Source organism: Peromyscus leucopus, chromosome 1, assembly GCF_004664715.2.
Source record: "Peromyscus leucopus breed LL Stock chromosome 1, UCI_PerLeu_2.1, whole genome shotgun sequence".
Classification (NCBI taxonomy): Eukaryota; Metazoa; Chordata; class Mammalia; order Rodentia; family Cricetidae; genus Peromyscus; species Peromyscus leucopus.
In genome coordinates, this window is record NC_051063.1 from 168,757,241 (window position 1) to 168,778,192 (window position 20,952).

Sequence of the window (20,952 nt, forward strand, 5' to 3'; positions counted from 1 at the left end):
CTGATACCCCTGCTCCCTCTTGGGTCTGCCTGATACTGACATCATAAAAATAAGAAGAGATACCTGGCTGGTGTTGCTGTCGAGATTGGGCATTGCTCAGCTATCCACTTATCAGATTTATACTAGTGCATACGCTTTTAAAACTCTTAACTGGCTCTGATCCAGGAAATAAGCAAACATTCGGCCTTGGGAAACTATCCTGGGGCAGAAGACGTGGTCGTGTACATCCCAAGGAAACCCTGCAATGTGCACTTACACGAACATCCACGAATCAGCACACACTCATGTCAGCTTCCTGGCCATCTCTGAAAATGTCTTTCTCCACCATAGATCTCGTGAAGAGGCCTGATTCCAGTTCTCCAGGTGGATTCTGAGTCAGACGCAATGACTTTAACTAACAAGGCATGGGTGATGATGCCCTGGTCATTAGTTCCTCGAAAGTGGATCAAAGTGTGGGTGAATGAATGGTGAAGCCAGGTTGGCTGCCCACCCCAAGCTCTGGATTACCTCTGGACAGTATGATGTGGCAATAGAATTAGCTCTTGTTTTATCTGAAGGGTGGTGATATTTGAAAATCTACCCAAGGCCAATGCACACAGATATTCGTCCAAGTATTATTGAGCTCTTGGAATTGGTGAGACTTCAGTAAACTTAGACTAAGGAAACATTATAACTCAAGAATATATCTCACTAGTATAATGGACATAAACTCTCTTTCCTTCCCATGTATTTATGAGCATTAAGTGAGATCTCAAGACCCTTTAGCATAAACTTGACAAAGAATACTTAGTTTATAAATAATGTCTACTTTATTATTATTATTATTATTATTATTATTATTATTATTACTATTCACAACATAGTATAAATTTCTCCTTTCTCTTGCTCTACCTTTGAAATGGCAGTCTCCCTTCAGCAAGTTTATTCACGTCCTCTGTCTCTCCTATCCCTCTGACCCTTCCTAAGTCCCCAGCCCCCACTAGCCTGGTCTTCATCCTTCCCTTTACCCTCATCCAGCCCTGGCTTAACGAGACAAGAAACTCATGGTGTAGTTTGGTGGGATCGTGGCAAAGCCCACGAGTCTAGGGGACACATCAATGTCCTGGGGTGCCTGTGCGGATCTGAAACGGAAGTTCTGCAAGATGTTTGTGAGGAAGAGAAAGAGCTCCATTCTAGCCAGTCCTTCTCCGAAGCAGTACCGCTTTCCTAAAGAGAGGAGACAGAGGAAGGTGAAGCCAGTTCTTGACGACACCCATGTGGCAAATCCCTGCCTGTGTTCTCTGTGGGAGGAAGGGCTGAGACCTTTAAGGAAGGCCCTAATGTCTGAGCCTCAGTTTCCCTCATACTTGTGGTGGGTTGATCCACACTAGGCTGTAACAATGAGAAATGTAGATTGCCTTCCCTACAGAGGAAGTCTGGCCTCTCCAGTATGGCTGCTGTATAGCCACATTCTTTCTTTTCTTTCTTTTTTGTTTTTTGAGACAGGGCTTCTCTGTGTTGCCCTGGTTGTCCTGGAACTCTCTGTAGACCAGGCTGGCCTTGAACTCACAGAGATCCTTCTGCCTTTGCCTCCTTAGTGCTGGGATTAAAGGGGAGCGCCACCACGCCCAGCTGCCACATTCTTTCTAAGAACTGGTTGTGCGACCTGAGAAAGATCTCTGACTTAGTTTGAGATTTCATTGCCCCTCATCTACCACTACAGTTTGAACATCACTTCTCCAGGGTCCAGATACATGCTGCTTGGGAATTATAGGAGTTGCAACCGATTGGCTGAGGGTTTGAGCCAAGAGAATCTTCCAAGATGGAGAGATATTTGGTTTCATTAGAGGGAAGCTATGGGTGAGGTATTTCTGTTGGTGTGAGCAGTGGCCTGGCACTAGATGGTGACTTCTTACCTATGGAGAAAGGTACAAATGCATCATTCTTCTTAAACTGCCCCTTGTCATCCAGGAAGTGCTTTGGGTTGAAGTCTTTGGGGTTGGAGAAGAACTTGGGGTCCCTGAGCACAGAGCCCAGCATAGGAAACACTTCAGTGCCCTGCCAGTGAGGAAGATTTGATAAGGTAGATTTGGATGAGTGCCCTGTTGTTCCATAGGGGTTAGAGGGGTAAGTTAGGGTATCCCAGGTGAAGATAAAGATAATATATGTGAATTGGGGGGACTTTGAGGGAGGGGCTTTGAGGAATGTGAGATCATTATCCTTGAGACAGGAGGTGTGGGCTCATGTTCTATGAGACAGGATGAGTAAGTGACATGAGGCCTGTCTTCTGGGGTGGGAGATTGAAGGATGTGCACTTCATGTCTCTCAAGTCAAGAACTGGAGGGTATTGGATTTATATACCCCTAAACAGGATCCATGGCAGACGTGTGACTCCTGCCCCTGACAGAAATTCTAGGTAAATTAAGTTTATATGTCTTGAGACTTGATGTTTGAGAGGCATGGAGTTGAAACTCCTGGGTCAGAAAGTCTAAGAGAAAATCCAAGATATAGGAGACTCTATGTAGGAGGGTGGAGAGGTGTACTGGCAGAGAAAAACCCGTCACTGAGAAAGTGAGAGAGGGTTGGGTGATTTCTAATGAGGAGGAGGGCCTGGGGGCCAAGAAGAGAGCTGGAGATCAGCACCTTGGGGATGAGGAAGTCCCGGAACTTGGTGTCCTTGGTGACCCTGCGAGCCAGGCCCATGGGGATCATGTCTCCAAATCTCTGAATCTCATGGATCACAGCCTCTGTGTAGGGCATCTTCAAGCGGTCTTCATATTTGGGTTGCCGGTTCTTGCCAATCACTCTGTCAATTTCCTCATGGACTTTGGCTGAGAAGAAGAGAGATGTGTTTAGGGGTCCAAGAACCTCACTCTATGGATGATAGTGCAAAAATGTAGAACTGGGTAGAGGCCATGAAACAGTGTATGACACTGTCAATCATCTTCAGTACATGCAAGTCATCTGCATTGTCGGAGGAGGTTCTTGTTAACTGGATCACACCAGAATGATGTGAGAATTGTGAGGAAGGAGATTTAGGTAGGGTCTGGGGGATCAGGAAGTGGCTCCTTTGAAGTTCAGATGAGCAACACACCAGTTGATTGAACAACTAGAGCCCAGTGCCCATCAGCTCTCTCTCTGTCTCTGCAGAGCAAGGAATAGCTATCCGAGGGTCTGGTTTCTTGAGAGAGGTAGGGGATATTGTGGCAGATCAGAGAAGCAAATTTAGAATCTATGACACGCAGTCCCCCTTCCCATTCCTTGCAGCCTTACCCTCCACATCTGGGTGCTTCATGAGCAACAGAAAGCCATAGCGTAGGGTTGTGCTGACGGTCTCCGTGCCGGCAAAGAAGAGATTCAGTGTAGTCATCACCAAGTTTTTCATGTAGAACTCTGTGTTGGGGTTCTTCTTCTCCTGCAGGGAGGGAAAGATTCAAGTCCAACCCACTCCTTATGCTCTTGGTGTCCTGTTTTGTCCAAACCTCCCCCTACCTGAATTCACTTCTCTTTGGCCCAGACCTGGGGTGAGAAGAGGGATCCTGGCTATGCCAGGTTCTCTCCAGTACTCTAATCCAGTGCTCTTCTGTCCTTTATGACTTGGTTAATTTTCTGAGATTTAATGACCAATTTAGTTGTCAGTTTTTTGTTTGTTTGTTTGTTTTTTGAGACAGGGTTTCTCTGTGTAGCTTTGGAGCCTGTCCTGGAACTCACTCTGTAGACCAGGCTGGCCTCGAACTCACAGAGATCCATGTGCCTCTGCCTCCCGAGTGCTGTGATTAAAGGTGTGCTCCACTATCACCCAGATTAGTTGTCAGTTTTTAAATGGTAGAAATATTTAGGAAGGGAAGGCTGGGGCCAGGACATCATGATAGAGGGAGTCAGTGAAAACTAGAGACAGTTTTTCTGAGACAAATACAGAGCTTTTTAAAAATTATTTTTCTGTGTCTGGGTGTTTTCCCCACATGTGTGTCTGAGTACTATGTGTGTTCAGTAACCACAGAGGCCACAAGATGGCATCAGGCGGCTTCGAATCCACTGGGACTGGAATCTCATGGTGGTGAACTGCAATATGGGTGCTTGGAATTGAACCCCAGTGTTCTGAAAGAGCAGCCAGTGCTCATAACCACTGAGCCAGGGATTTTAGGTGATGAAATCCTATTTATTAATTATAAACCTCAATATTTCCTAGAGGAAGCCCATCCCTCAGCCCTTTGCACTTCAGACAACATGAAGTTCCATCTTGGCCAGACGTCACACACTGGGAATCCCAGTCTCCAGAAAGCAGATCCAGGAGGACTACCACAGGTTGGAGGCTAGCCTGGACTACACACAAGTTTCAGGCCAGTCAGGGCTACATAGCAAGATCCTATCTCAAAGCCACCGATGACAAAATCTCCATCTTTGTTCCGAACAGATGGGAGAAGGTCATGATAAAGCTCAGGTCACACAGATGCAAGTGGCAACGGAGACAGGCAAAGACAAATGGCGTGTCAGCTGACAGCGCCGGCCTCAGTCAGTGAGGTGGATGCACAGCCTCCTTGCTGTGCTATCAGACGCTCACCTATATCTGCAGAGCTGCAGCCTCCTCCTTTGTAAAACGGGAGTCAAAACACAACCTCGCTCGAGAGTTGTGGGTGCTAAATAGTGAATACAACTACACCTTTAAAACAGTGCCGGGAACATGGCAGCCCTGTACACTGGCTGCTACCTCAGCCTGTACGCTCTCCTGAGAGTAAGGGAGTAGTGGATGGGACAGTGATGTTGAATGAGGTTTATAACGAGTGGGTCGATGGGTGGTTCTCTGTCCCCCCCCCCCCCATGCTTGATTTCATCCTACGTGGCTTTGAACCTCCCATCCTGCTCCCTGTCTTCTGGGTTTACCTCCAGCATGCGGATGAGGAAGGAGTCAATGAAGTCCCTTGGGGAATTGGGATCCAGGGTGCGCTGGTTCTGTTCCACCTTCTTGGCTATGAAGTCCTCCAGCCCCTGCAGTTCCTTAAAGGCCTGTTGCTGTGACCCTGGCAGGTGCTTCATCACGGAAGAGAACATCTCGTAGAGCTGATGGTGGGAAGGGAATGAGAAACCAAGACAGCTGTCACTGGACAAAAGATGAGGGACATTCACATCTCCTGTCCAGGAGTTTAGGCATTCAGGTGTGGCAACAGTTTTCTTATAGTTTAAGCGTGAGGGATATTGTTCAAGGTTTTAAATGAGATGGATTTGGGAACACATGCAGGTTTGGGGTATTTGGGTGAGGCTGGGGTGAGAGGCAGCCAGTTGGTAGGAGTTGCCAATGTAGATGTTTAGGTGGTTGGGTAACTTGAGACAGCTGTTCATATATTAATGGGATTTGGATTGGTGAGTTTTAACAGGCATTCCAACATTAAATTAGTGCTGGATAGTCACAATAGATGAATTATGCAATCAACCTGAATGTCCAAAAACAGTGCAATGGAAAAGGAAAATGTGATCTATATACACAGCTGAATTATTTTTCGACCATTAAAAACAAAGTTACAGCATTTTCAGGAAAATGGGTTCAACTGGAGATAATCGCATTAAGCAAATTTAACGAGTCTTAGCGAGAGAACACATGTATTTTTTTCCCCATTTGTGGTATAGAGACGTTAAATCTGTGTACACATGTATGTGTACATATATTCACATACATATGTACATGTATATCTTGGAAGTGGAAAAAAATGGTTTCACGGGACAAAGAGGACTAGAGGAGGAGGAGGAGGTGTGAGAAAAGGGGAGGTAGGGGATATGGGGGTGAATAGGCTCAATACACAATATACGCTGGTTCAAAAAATAAAAAAAATAAGTATTTTAAAGTAGTGCTGATATTCACTTAATCACCTGCATTGTTATTCCAACGGCTGCACAAAGGGCCCTACTTAGGTGTGTGAGTGAACTGTGTTGGAAGACCCTTAACTGGGGTGTTTGAGGGACATTCTGTGCAGACATTTTGCTATTTCCGTGGCTGAGTAAGTGGTACTCATCTACATAGTTCAGTGTGCTGGCCCCGAACATTTTGCACACGGCATATGATTTGAGTGACCTGGATTTTGCAGCATCTGGCAACTGGGAACTGAAGGGGGCTAGTGTATTCAGCGGGCCTTCCTGTAGCGACCTCCTGCTAGAGAGTAAACTGAATTGTGATGGTAATGCCGCCCAGCTGAGACAGCGCTCTCTCTCTCTCTCTCTCTCTCTCTCTCTCTCTCTCTCTCTCTCTCTCTCTCTCTCTCTCTCTCTCTCTCTCTCTCTCTCTCTCTCTCTCTCCCTCTCTCTCTCTCCTTTCTCTCTCTCCTTAGTTTGGTAGTGAGCTGGTAGCTGTGGTCTGCGGGTGGTAGGACAAGGCTGAAACAGGTTACCTGCCCCGTGGAGGTAGCTGTGAACTGGAAGCTTCCCAGCATCATCCTCAGCAGTGACAGGAACTCTTTGTCCTCATAGTCAAAGCGGTCCCCGAAAACGATAGAGCTAATGACGTTGGAGACTGTTCTGCTCAGGTAGAAGGTGGGGTCAATGAGAGCACCTGTGGGTGGGGAGGGGGAAGGAGACGGAGACGTTGGAACTAGGAAAAAAGCCTCACGGGGTGATAGCATCAGATACTTTGAATCAGAGAATTCAAAATGAGCACTGGCTGCAGTGCGGAGTCCGCCAAAACCCAGACCCACAGCGGGGACCAGAGCTCTCCTTCCTGGCTTAGTTCCCATCCTGGATCATAGTGCTGCTTTTCCTATGGTATCTTCCCCTTGGTCGGTCCTGAGAACTTGCAGGGTTCTGCTTACCGTTTGTCTTCCGGAATGACTCCAGGAGAAAGCCAGCCTCCTCTTGGATGCGCTCCTCGATGCCACGCTTGCCCACGCCAAAGTCCCGGAGCGTGGCGATGGAAAAGCGCCGCAGCTGCTTGGCGCGCTCGCCGCTGCTGAAGGCTACTCCTGGGAAGGTAAGTGAGGGACAGGAAGAAGTCAGAGAAGAAGGGCGTGGCTGGCCACTGACCACCTTTGCGCTGTTCCCCAAGAGGAGAAAGATGCACGCACACGGTGCCACAAAACCACGGATAAAAAAGAGAGCAAGTTAGAGGACAGTAGGAAGAGAGAGACAGAAGGGCAGATGCAAGAGGCGCGGAGACAGAGGGACAGAGCAGAGGCAGGAGGAGGGAGACTCTGGAGATCTGCGGGTGAATACGGTTGTGAAAGATTTATAATTGAGCTAGGGAAGAGAGGGAAATAGAGAGAGAGACACAAAGAGAGTCTGGGAAGGGTTGCTGTCGGGAGATTGGACTTGGGAACAGATGTTCTGACAGTGGAAGAAGAAAACAGCGGAGAGGAAGAGAGACAGTGTCACCGGCAATCACAGAAGCTAAGAATGATGGTGTGGGGTGGGGGTGGGGGTAGCTTTCAGAGCCTATCAGAGGCGCAGGATTTGGTCAGAGGAATCCCAAGGCGCAAGAGGAGGCATGGGTGGTGGATCAGGACACACAGGCAGAGAGAGACCGGGAGATTAGGACGTAATGGGTCCAGACCTGACACAGCAGGAGGCACCGATGTGAGAAGATAGCCTTAAAGGGACAGAAGAGTCAGGGACAAGGCTGAGGAAATTGATGCCTTCTAAATGTCCCCTGCCACATTCCCCTCTATCTTGTCCCCCTCACCATAGCCTTTGAAGAGCCAGTCAAAGGTGGCCTGCTCGCCACGCCCACTGAATTCCTCAGCTTGATCTACCAGAGCCTCCTTGACTGCTTCCTGTCCGCACAGTACCACAATTCGGCGAGGCCCCAGGTAGATGGTGAACACAGGGCCATAGCGTTCGCTGATCTGATGGAGGTGGATGAGTGGGGTTAGAGGGGAGGGGTCAGACCTTGATGTAAGGTCTGGGATTCATTTCTCTGGAGTTCTAACAGCCATCAGATGGGATGTCCCAAGGTGTAATTTTACATGCCTAGGAATTGGTTGCTAATTCTTCAGAATTCCCCCGGCCTAAAGTTATACTCCCACCTGATCGATACCCTACCACAAAGCCTCAATCAAAATTGGGCATCCCTCCATGCCCCCATTCTACCCAGTGGCACCTTCATGAGGGAGTTGTACATCTGCTCTGTGTTCAGCTGAAGGTAGTTCCCGATGAAGGGCAATGGGGTGGGTCCTGGAGGCAGCTTCCCAGAGAGCTTCCTCTGCTTCCAGACAGACATCAAGACCAGGACGACGAGGAAGGACAGCACGGTCACCAGGAGCAGTCCAGAGGCCAGCATGGTGGCGATGAGTGTGACAGACAGACTGATGATGGCTGAATTAGTTTGCTTTATATATCCTGAGGAAGAAGGGTGGGTGGCCTTTGGTCTTGATTATGTAATTGTCTCATTTCACCTCCAGACTACGCCCCCATCATGCACTAAATTTGGGACATAGCCAACAATCAAGGAGGAGGAGGAGGAGGAGGAGGGCCCCAAGAGGGATTAGCAGGGAGTAGACTGAACTTGTGACATCTGAGAAAGTAGTATTCCAGGGCTATGTGTTACACAGGAATGGATCAGTAGACAGAAGCCAGAACCGAATCCTTTGTAACATTTATGCGGGGTGCCCTGGGAAGGGACCAAAACAATGTGAAATTAGGGTCTCAGGAGAGAAGAATCCTATATTTCATTAGCTTGAAACAGGATGAATGGCTATGAATTTGAAAGTCCATTTTCTCCCTTACTTGAGACAAGTTCTCACTATGTAGTTTTGGCTGGCCTGAAGCTCAATGTGCAGACCACAGAGATCCACCTATCTCTGCCTCCAGGGTTCTGGGATTATAGGCCTACACCACGACACCTAACTCTGGGGATCTTCCAATGAAGAGGGTCCTGAATTTAAGGAACCAAGAAGGGGAGACTCCAGGGCTATGGATTGTGGATCTTGAGGTGAGAATGACTGTGGATGAGTACCTGGGAGAAGTATATGGAGATCCCAACAGGATCTTGGAGTCTATGCTTGTATTTGGGTGTGGATATACTTTGGTTTTGGCCCCAGGCTATCTCTTGATTCCTAGAACCCTTGGGGAAGTCCCTGAGTCTAGGATAGACCTCTGGAACATAGGATCTGGGAAAGGTGAGGAAGACCAAAATCCTATTCCAGTGGAACTTTGTACAGTATTAAAGACAACATCTGAGGTTCATGGTTGTCAGAGGGACTGTCTAGGTCTTGAGAAATGATGATAACAACCATGACTATGGTAGAAAAATTCTAATTTACAAAAGCCTCCCTCCCTATTCCTATCCCTGATCCTTAGGAAAGGCCACTGGGTTCACTGGCTCATTGTTGTTGTTTACAAAAGTTCCCCACTGTACATATGGATGCATGGAGCATGGCATGGGGTCACAGACAGAAGCCTGCAAGCCAAAGGCATCAAAATCCACCTTAGCCTACATTTTCAGCTTTCTCTTTCTAGACTTCTTTCCCCACCAGTGGGAAGAGAGCATTGGGGGTGGAAGCGTGTTATAATTGAGGTGTGTGGTAAGTGGGCTGATGCTTGCATTGCCAGGGGATGTTATTAGCAGGAAGAGAGAACGGAGGTAGACAGACTTAGGTAAGCATCTGACATGGGGAGAAGAAGAGGACCCTGGGATGCTAAGGGTGACCACAGAGAAGGGAAGAGTGGCCACTGTTCTCCCACACTGAAATTCTTCTATAATAATCAGGACAGTTACTTTTTTATGAACCATCTCTCCAGGAAGATTATGTGTATCCCATCTGTGGGATGTTAGTAATTACGGAGTTGGTGCATCATCAACCTCACCGAGATTGCTGATCATAAAGGAGCTGGAATTTAACTCACTCTTCTCTTCATTGCCTGGCCCAGCTTAGCCTGGGAGTGATATGGGGACTAAGTTTAGCCACAGGGTGAATGCTGGGATTGGAATCTGCAGTGGACAAAAGACAAGACACTGGCAGTTGCTATGTCAGTATCAAGCAGCCCCAGGAGGGAGGAGGATGAGGCTGGCATTGAGATTGTCCCTAAGAAGCACTAAGGTCAGAAAGAAGTTAGCATTGAACTTGACACCAAGGGGATATTAGTAGAATCACTTCTTAGACTAAGAGGGACCTTGAGAGTGGAGGCAGGTTGCCACTGGAATTGCCTGAAAGAAGGCACACGTGTGGCATCATACAGGCTCTGGATTTGCTTCCAGCAGGTTCTGACAGAAACATGAGATGCTTGCTGAGATTGGCCTCAGCTAGACCCTGGGAGGGGCCTTGGTGGACCCTGGCAGGCTTTGATGAATGGACCACTTATGGTGGTGCCCTAGCTTTAGACAGGTGGAGGTGGGTGAGCTGGAACTCCCATGACTGGCATCTTGCTCATCTCATTCTAGGCTGTTGGACTCTGAGACCTGTTGGGGGAAAACAAGGGGCAAAGAAGAAAGCAGAGAGAAAAGCTGTTTGTTGATTTTGGAAGAGGAAGAGGTGGGGAATAGGATTAGCCTAGGCTTGGCAGGTAGCAATCTCTCCTTAATCCTTATTACCAGCCTGCACCTGCACTAGCCCTCGCCCCTTGTTTCCACTTGAATAGGAGGAAGGGAACAATTTGGAGAATTTGTTTCTCAGTGAAGGTGGCAACAGGAAGGATCCCCAAGTGTTCAGGCAACCTCCCATGATCTGTACAGGGGGGTGGGTGTGGGAGAGCTAGAATGGGAACAGAGCTTGAAGAGTTCAAGAGAGACCAAGTGTATTTGCTCTTATTGATTTCTGTAGCCATATGAATGACAGAGCAGAAATTGAAGTCATGTGGGAGAGTCACAGGCACATAAAAGAGGGATTGGTGCCTGCAGTCACCTGGAAGAGACATGTGCAAGTGCAGTATCTCAAGACAGGCTTGCAGAGTGAGTTAGTGGTGATCACAGAAAATCTCCCTTTGATGGGTCTTAGTTTCCCTTTCTGGTTGAGTGGTTAAGAGCAAGGGCAAGGCATGGAATGGAACCCTAGCCTGGGAAGATACGCCCCCACCTCCAAATCCTGTCAGTCTCCCTGAAATCCTCTCTGTTGTTGTGTGACCTTGAAGAGCTGACTTCATTGACAAACTGAGCTTTAGGGCCCAAGGACTGAGTGCATGTACCTCTTGGTAGTAATGAGTTAATGCATAAAGGCAACAAATATTAGCCATTTTATACATATGTTATTGCTGCTTAATCTACAAGAAAAGGAGATGGGTTCAATCTGTCTTTTGCAATCTCTGGTTTTTATTGTAGCATAGAGTGTCCAGCACTGGATAAGACCACTGGTAGATGTTCTTCCCTAGAAGTCTCTGCCCCATGCCTTCCAGCACTATGAAAGCTAGCCAGCAAGGACACAATTTGCTAGCCAGTTCAAGATTGATCTCTCTATGTCCTGTCGCCAAAGTTGGTGGTGTCTTCACCAACAGGGTCCTAACGTCTAGTTACGGTGGGCAAGCAAGAGCCATGGCAAGTGCCTATCTTGTTTTGAGTGCCTCCAGGACCAAGAGAGGGTGTCTGAGAGACCTCTCTCCCCAGTACTTCGTTACTGAAGCCAAACACTGGGGCCCTTCCACCCCCAGAGCTGTGAATAGAAAGTTTATCCTGGAGGGCTGATGCCCTGTCCAGCAATTTTTGAGCAAGTACAGATTATCTTTAGATGTTCAGATTGGTCTGGACAGAGCTGCACAGGACTTTGCCTTGCTGTCTGTCTTCCCTCCTCACCTTAGACTATCCACTCCTCTTTTTTCTTTCTCCTTCTAGCAAAGTCACTGTCGTCTCCAAGAGTCCTCTGTGTTTATGAATGTCTTCATGTTGTTATCAATTTGATTAGTAAGTTATGACAGGGGCTTCTGCCTTGCCTAGCTTTGCTTATATATCCTTCTGTGAGTGTTGTTTTGAGTACATGTTTGGGCTATCCAGGGAAAAGGGGGAAGAGGAAGTCACTGATACATAAGCCAGGTCTCAGACATGAGACGAGTGGAATAGAATGGATGTTTGACAGTTGCCCCCCTTCCTCACCTTACCCCAATACACTTTTAATCTTTTCTATTAACTTCCTGTCTTCTCCTCTTGCTCTGACCCAAACTCTCAGGACACAAATGGCTCCTCCCAAACGTACCTGAAATCTATAATCCTGTACAAAATTATTATTATTTATTATTATTTATTATTATTGGTGTACATGTGCATGTGTACTCATGTGGAGGACAGAGGTCAGTGTATCTTCTTCATTTGCTCTCCACATTAAGACCTAATATATTTTTGCTGAACCCAGAGCTCACCGATTTGACTAGCCTGTGTGGCTAATGAGGCTCAGGGATCCTCCTGGATCCATCTCTCCCAACCCCAGCACTGTGAGATGAATAGAACTAAACTGTGTGCCACCATGCCTGGCTTCTGATGTGGGGGCAGGGATCCCTGTGCTTATACAACATGCCCTTTACCTGCTGGGCTGCCTCCTCAGCTTCTCTCCTTTTCTTTTAAATTGAGATGAAATAACAGGAACTAAATGTTCGTAGAGAAAAGCCCAGTGGCATTTAGTGTATTCACCGTGTTATGCAACCACCACCTCTATCAAATATCAAAACATTTCCCAATGAAAATCTTAAATAAACTTAAGGTAGTGTCAACTTACTTTGGGGTCTACATTAATGAGAATTTTGCCTGGAAATGGCCCGTGTGTCTGTAAGTTCCATGCCTGTTGAAGCCCTGTCTGCTGTCTGAGGTTTGGTTTTGTTGTTTTTTGAGGAAACCCCAGAAAGTTGTCCCTAAACACCTATGATTCTTAAGCATGTACCCCATTACCGTAAGCTCCATACAAAAGAACTCCAGAACTAGACAAGAACGAGTATATCTCAATAAGAGAGATATTTGACTTTTTATCCCCATTGCAATCTTTGGTTCATTAACTAATTATGACCGGGTCAACCAGGGTACACTGCCCCCAGGTCACTGGTATCAAGGTAGTGAGTGAGCCTTGAGAACAAAGGGCTGTGGTCAGGGAGAGAAAATGTTTGCATTTCAGATTTCACGGTTGTAACAAGGATTAGGAAAGAGTTTGGGGAGTGTTGGCTGAAACCATGTGAAGGGGAAAAGCAGAGGAGGGAAGTTCCTTTCTGTCTGGTTGATCACCCTCCGCCAGGAATGCCTCCCCACAAGGAAAACAACAGGACATGTGGTGGAATGCATGCGGAGAAAGAGGTTTGATGGACACATAGGGTGGAAATGGCCTGGAAGAACAGAGTTGTATTCATTTATTTAACAATCCCAGTTTAAAAAACATATATAATTTACATATATACATATCCGTATGTGGGAGATGACAAACTGTTAACACCCATGTCTAGCACTTCCAGCCAGTGGGCCAGTGATGGATGGGGACAGGTCTCATTTCATGAATGTGTTTCTTCAATGTCCTCAGTTTGCTGTAAGGAACCTGTAGCATACTGGGGTAAACATTACTTTAAAAAACACAGGAAATTATTATTTTTTTTAAAAAAAAAAACACCTCATGCTGTCAAAGAAAACCAAGTCAAAGTGTTTACATTTCACCTTCATTGTCAAAAAGGAGGAGGCTGCTCTTTCTTATTTGGCTCTGTGGGTTTTGAATTCTGTTCATTCACTTCATTTGTTTTCCTCAGTTTGGAGCTTGGTGTTTAACCTGAACACCTTCCATCTGAGGCCTCCCTGGCTGGTTTTCCACACATGATTCTCATCACCTGGAGGTGGGTCTTTACCAGCTCTGGGAGCCTTTGTTTCTGCTTTAATTTTTATGAGGCCTTCAGCAATCAGTTCCTCCCCCTACTCCTATTTTTTCTTTTCTTTTTGAGATTATAATATAATTCCATCACTTCCTCCCATTCCCTTACCTCCATCCAAACCTGCTCACACACCCCTTGTTCTCTTTCAGTTCACATCCTCTTTATTCATGAATAATTGTTACATGCATATATGTATGGACCACTTGTAATAATGGACCACTTAGGACTGAGGAGTGGGAAGGCATACCCAGAAGAGCCCTGCGTGAAATGCTTCTTGCAGAATGGGTTCTCCAGGGAGAAGGGGAAAGAGGAAGTCCACACTAGCCAGGTGTCAGACATGAGATGAGTGGAATAGAATGGATGTTTGACGGTTGCCCCCCTCCCTCACCTTACCCCAATACACTTTTAATCTTTTCTATTAACTTCCTGTCTTCTCCCACTTTGACCCAAAACTCTCAGGACACAAATGGCTCCTCCCAAACGTACCTGAAATCTAAAATCCTATAATAATGTACAAAATGAGCCTTTCCTTTTATTATTATTATTATTATTATTATTATTATTATTATTATTATTGGTGTACATGTGCATGTGTACTCATGTGGAGGACAGAGGTCAGTATATCTTCTTCATTTGCTCTCCACATTAAGACCTAATATATTTTTGCTGAACCCAGAGCTCACCGATTTGACTAGCCTGTGTGGCTAATGAGGCTCAGGGATCCTCCTGGATCCATCTCTCCCAACCCCAGCACTGTGAGATGAATAGAACAAAATGTATATATCCACACGTACACATATATCAGTACTCGAGGCTTTTCATCATCTCTGTCACTGTGGTCTGCACCTTCTCTGGGAGCTGAGACTCTATCTCTCGGTCTCTTGGAGGGTACCTCCCTACTCAACCACTCCTTGAAGGAGGACTGGAACGCGCCCAGGGGGGTTCCTGGTGTACTGTATTTTTAAAATAATATTTGCCACATTTTTTATGTTAAGACTCAATATAATTAGCATATAACATAAAGGGTTCTGTTTTGTTTTGGTTGATCCTCTGTCTTCAACCCTCCCTTTTCTCTTGCTGACTCTTTCACCTAGTCTTCATCCTAGGAGCTCGACTTTTGTGTTCATATAACATGTATTCTACTGTCTCTCCTATGTAAGACCTCTTTTTAAAGACAAATAGTAACCAGATATATTTAAGGTGTACAATACAATTTTTTTGATATGTTATATATCGTAGAATGGCTAAATCAGGGTAATTAGAATACATATTGTATCACAAAAGATTTTGTGTGAGAACACTCAGAATCTTAGGAGTATTCTAGAACATGATACCTTGTTATTAACCACAGCCTCTGTGTTGCACAATAGATCTGTTTATGTCTCTGGCTTACCTGAAATTCTGATCCTTTGATCAACACTTCTCCTCTCCCAGCCTCTGGCTACTGCCAGCCTATTTTCTTCTCCTGTGAGTTCAGCTTTCTAAGTCTCCCCATGTATGTGAGATCATGTGTTTGTCTTTCAAAAGAAAATATTTCTTTTTATGAAGATGAAGCTGTTGTGAATACTCTAAGGGGATTTCCATTTCTGGCAGTGGTTGAGTGAGCTCCTATTGAATCCAGTGAACAATAACTACACACTATGAAAAAATATTTTAAAATCTCTACCAGTTGGCTGAAATTTCTAGAGAGCAGAGAAAAGCAGATACTGGAAGAGTTGAGTGAAGGATTTCCCACTTTTGTTTTTGGTTGGTTTTGTTCTAAGGGTGGCAGGCCATGAACAACACCTTGTGGAATGACAAAAACCCAGACAGAAACTTTGTCTTTTTTTAAATTTCTAGAGCCAGGCAACAGAGCTCATCATGATTAATTACAGTGTAGTTGGTAGTGACGTTTGAAACTCTAAAGAGTCAGAGAAAATAATACAAGATGAGATCAAATCCTATGTATAAATCTTGACCAAATTTCTGACTGATTATTTAGGTACTTATGAACTGAAACACTCACAGCTAGAAGCACTGAGGCAGAGTTTCAGAACTGTGCATATAATTTTAGCTATGTCAGCTCTTTAAAACAGTGCAACAATATTCTTCAATAGAGCATAACCGAATCCATAGTCTCTACAAGGTCTCATTTCTAGTACATAGGTTAAAAATCCAAACTTAGCAGGTGGATAAAAACATGAGGAAATATAACCTGTCCTCAAAAAAAAAAAAAAAAAAAAAAAAGGACAGCTGATGGAGACCAACCCCATGGTGACTTTGATGTTGGGATTAGCTGATAGATGTTCAAAACTTAATATTTAAACAGATAGTCTTATGGATTACCCTGTTCTGATTCATATACCATTGTATAATGATGAAGTAGTTGATGTCTAAGGTGATAAACACAGCACCTTTTAATTTTATTTTATGTGTATGAATATTTGGTCTGCATGAATGACTGTGTACTATGTGCATGACTGGTGCCCTTGGAGGCCAGAAGAGGGGATCAGATCTCTGGAACTGGAATTACAGTATGTGCTGGGAATGGAAGTGGACCCTCTGGAAGAGCAATCAGTGCTCTTAACCACTGAACCATCTCTCTGGTCCCTGATTGTTGACACCTTTTTGAGTTGTGAAAATATCTATAGTTTATAAGTGAAGAAACTGAGATCATCAACTCAGAAAACTACTGAGCCATTTCTCCAGTCTCTGATTTAATTTTGACACATTTCTGAGGTGTCAAAATGTCTATAGTTTATAAGTGGAGAAATTGAGGTCATCAACTTGGAAAACTACATAGTCAAGAGTAGAGTCTCGGTCTCTCTGTTGGCAACACTAGGTCCCTCAATCACTTCATCTAGCATCAAGCTGGAGATACTAAAGGAGCAAGAACAAGCTTGAGGAAAATCAGTTTGCACAATGCTCAGTTTGAAAAGATGAATCTACTTTGTTTTAATCATTAAATAAATTGTACACCTACTTTTGAGGACAGGGTGGTTTCAGACCTTCTCAGAGAGTTTGGCCCTTCTTCTGGTCTCATTGATTTTTCACCTGATTTGAGATATCAACAATTCCTAATTCGTAGTTTCAGCGAGTCAATCCTAAGCCATAGTTTTAATTCTGTGCTAGCCTTGTTCAATAGCAAGTTGGAGAGCAGGGCCTTAAGTCTTGGGAACATGCACACAATGTAAAGGGCACTCCCTGTAATTCAGAGGTTAGGAAGAAGTTTGTTTTTCTCTATCTTTACACCTTCTTCTACTAAGTCCAAGTACATGAACAGAGAGATGTGAAGGAGAGAGAGAGAGAGAGAGAGAGAGAGAGAGAGAGAGAGAGAGAGAGAGATGCTCCAGGTATAGAGAAGACTTCCATGTTTTAAGAAGTTGGGAGCAACTTAAATGTTAAGGAATCTGGTGTCTGGGGTAATGGTTCAGTGGGCAAGAGCATTTCCCTTGTAAGCATGGTGACCTTTTAAATTTGAATCCCCATCAATCACATAAAAAGCCAGGCATGGCTGCATGTGCATTGGGTGGTAGAGGCAAGTTAATTCCAAGAGCTTCCTTCTTGGCCAGCAAGTCTGGCTGAAATGGTGATCTTCCAGTTCAGCGGGAAGCCCTGCACCAAGGCAGTAAAGTGGAGAGCAGTAGATGAAGAGTCTATGTTCTATTCCGACCTCTGCATACACACTGGCATGCATTCATAGATGAGAGAGAGAGAATCTGAATTTAACTCATTAGTGGAGTCCTTGCCTCTGACTTGTGATCTTCTGGGTTTCATCCCCAGTAAACACTCTCTCTCTCTCTCTCTCTCTCTCTCTCTCTCTCTCTCTCTCACACACACACACACACACACACACACACACACACACACACACACACACACCATTTTATGACTTGTGAGGAACCTAGGTGTCATGGTGCATGTTTGTAATCCCAGCACTTTGGAGGTAGAGATAGCAGGAACTACATATGGAGTTTGAGGCCAGCCTGGACTACATGGGAACCTGTTTCAGTGTCCCTTAACAAAAAGAGACTAATAAGGACTAACATCCTTATCTATAAACGCAAATAATCAACAACATAAAAAAAAGGGTAAAGATGCCAAAAAGGCACCGGAAACTGTAACACACACCTGTATCAAAGACTATTGGGGTCCAGCCCCTCTACAGTATTTTCCTAGAGTTCCAAAAGAGACACTACTAGCAGCGAATTAATTAATCTGAGGGATTCTTGAATGAATCTACGTACATGAAATGAACATACTCCATTCACTTTATTCTTCTGAGTAGTTTTCTCTCTACACAGCTTCTTTTCTGCTGTACTTAGCCCCTTTCTTGCCTGATTCTCTCTACATTTTTCTGCTGTTCTAAGTTCTATCTTAAATCTCCCATCTTGTTCTTTCCTATCTTAATTCTTCCCCCATCTTAATTCTCCACCCTAGTTCCCCAATCTAGTCTTCTTTTTGTCTCTGAGGTTTACAGTTATATACACATGCAATCAGCAAATATTCTGGCCAAGGCAAGGTCACCAGGTTTGAATGCTTTCAGGGTCAAAAGGAGGTGATAAGATCCACACAAAGAGCAGTAATTGTCAACTATCATTTAGAACCCAAAAGGGGAAGTGACCAATGGGGAATAGAATCAACCGAGGGCTAAATTTGGTTAAATTTGAGGAAAGGGATTTATGTGCTCAAACTATATTCTTAGAAGTGGTTAGTTAAATGTCCATAAGTCACTAAGTCATGAGTTAAAATAAAACTGCCTTTTATTCCTTTGGAGCTGTATCTGTCACAGTTTAACTCGGCTGCTCGTTTTCTGGCAGGGCAGGCAAGTGTGTTCAGTAGCTAGGCAACTTGTATCACAGCTTGATGTACCTGGTATGTAAAAGACAATTAGTTCTGAGTTAATTGTTAAAGGGAGATCTAGAACTAGAGATAGCACTTAGAAGAAGGAGGGTTAAGCTTAATTAGCACACCTGCCTGGCCTTCTCTAACAGATAGTCTGGATTTTTATCTAGCTGCAGTCTGTTCTTAGAAAGTCTGGGAAGTATCTCAGATAAGATGGTCCTGACCGGATATTGCTAATAACGATAATTACAGAAAGGCTTGAATTAGGGGTCTTGACTGTGACTGTTGTTAGCACAGTTGGGGGAAATTATCCAAATACTCCAATTGTGTAGGGAAAACCATGCCCAGTGAATGATCAAACACACTGTTCTTAGAAAAAGAATTAAATGGAAAAGCTACAATAGCACACAAGAAATTCCTTTCAGGAAATGGCTAATATTCAAAAGCCAATATCACCAAGACTCCTCAAGTCTTGGCTTTATCCTCTGTAAGGGAGGGCCCTTGGCTTCTTCTAAGTATTAGCTTTGCCATAGTCGGCTGAATTCCTACTTCATATTTCTGTGGTTCACTGCACACCTGTAATACCGGCACTCAGGAGACTGAGGCAGAAGGATCAAGAGTTCCATTTCAAATGAAGCTACATGGTAAGGCCATTTCAAACAAACAAATGGGCAAGTATTACAGTTTACAGTGGTTTGCATGTGTCCCCTCTAAAATCTAAGTGTTATAACTCACTGCCCAATGCACTAATACTAACAAGTGGGAGTTTACTCTAGAAATTAGTGTGGAGTTCCTAAAAAAAAAGCAACAACAACAACAACAACTAAAAACAGAGCTTTCATATGTCCTAGCTATATCAGTCCTGGGCATAGACTCAAAGGACTCCAAATCCCATAACAGAGAGACCTGTACATCCATGTTCATTGCTGCTCTATTCACAATAGTTAGGAAATAGAAACCAGTTTAGAGATCCATCAAGATCCATCAACTTATGAATGATACTGAAAATGTGGTACATATGCACAAGGGCATGTTGGGGGATATTCAATTACACTGTGAACCCTGAGTTTGCATTTGCATTAAATTAACCTTGGGTCAGGAGGCTGAGTTAGCAACTTGCTGACAGAAAGTAATCATAGAGCAGCAGAGGACACCTGAAAGAGATAGACACAGGAAGTAGTAGGGAGGGATCTGGAGTGGTGCAGCCTTTTCTGGTTTGATGAAGTGGGTCTTTCTGAGACACCAGCAAGGAGAGAAGGTTAGCTAGTTGTGACCCAATCTCTCTGAACTAGCAAGTTTTCACTCCAGCCTTTGAATCTTGAATCTTATTTATAAATAGAATGATAGAGATTTAGCTAAAGCTACCTTTAGTGGCAGTAACAGAGCTGGTGCGTGTAGGAACAGAATTCCCACCAGGCTGTGGTCTGAGAGGCCAGGCCTTTGCTAGAGAAGCAGGCCAGGAACTTCGGAGTTGCAGTTCCTGGCTGAAATAGTAGATTAAGGCACAGCTACTGTGCTGAAGTTAAAACAACAATGGGATTATATTCAGTGCCAAAGAAAAAGAAAAATATGAAATTTGCAGGAAAATGAATGGAACTAGAAAACATTATATTAAGTGGGGTAACCCAAGAACTACATATTTTCTCTCATATATGGAGCCGTTTTTTTCCATTTTTCTTTATTAAGAAATTTTCTACTCACTCTACATACCACCCACAGATCCCCCCTCCTCCCTCCTCCCACCCCCAGCCCTCTCTCCCAAGCCACCCCTCATCCCCACATCCCCCAAATCAACGTCTCCCATGGGGAGGCAGCAGAGCCCAGCTCACTGAGCCTAGGCAGGTCCAAGCCCCTTCTCATTGCACCAAGACTGTGTATGGTGTCACACCACAGGCACCGGATTCCCAGAAGCCTGCCCATGCACTAGGGACAGATCCCGATCCCCCTGCCTGGGTGCCCCCCAAACAGTTCGAGCCAAACAACCATCTTCTGTATCCAGAGGACATAGTCCAGTCCCATGGGGGCTTCATAGCCACCAGTCCACAGTTCATGGGCTTCCACTAGTGTGGCCGGTCATCTCTGCATGTCCTCCCATCATGATCTCAACATCCCCCACCTGCAGAATCCCTCCTCTTTCTCATCAATTGGATTCCCGGAGCTCAGCCTGGTGCCTGGCCATGGATCTCTGCATCTGCCTCCATCAGTCACGGGACAAAGGGAGCCAAGTTCTTTCTAACCTTGGGTTTTTGACCAGGCTTACCAGGCCAAGTTTAAAATTCCAGATTTCTGTGTGATTGTCAGGAAGAGGCCAGGAATCAATAAAAGATCCATGAGAGGTGTGTGTGCTAAAAAAGTGGTCTTGGAGGGAATAGTAAAACACATGTGATGGGAAAGAAGGGTGAACACTGGGAG

General features: G+C 45.0%; 1 protein-coding gene across 1 annotated transcript; it reads right to left on the reverse strand.

Annotated features, from left to right (window-relative positions):
• Positions 1-880: 880 nt before the first annotated feature.
• On the reverse strand, positions 881-8,280 carry LOC114681552 (cytochrome P450 2A5). The gene is made up of 9 exons (XM_028855102.2): positions 8,057-8,280; positions 7,640-7,802; positions 6,774-6,923; positions 6,357-6,517; positions 4,861-5,037; positions 3,253-3,394; positions 2,623-2,810; positions 1,896-2,037; positions 881-1,206 (listed from the first exon to the last, which is right to left on the reverse strand). The coding sequence occupies exons 1-9, from the start codon at positions 8,234-8,236 to the stop codon at positions 1,025-1,027; spliced, it is 1,485 nt and encodes a 494-aa protein (XP_028710935.1). The 5' UTR covers positions 8,237-8,280; the 3' UTR covers positions 881-1,024.
• Between the last annotated feature and the right edge of the window lie 12,672 nt (positions 8,281-20,952).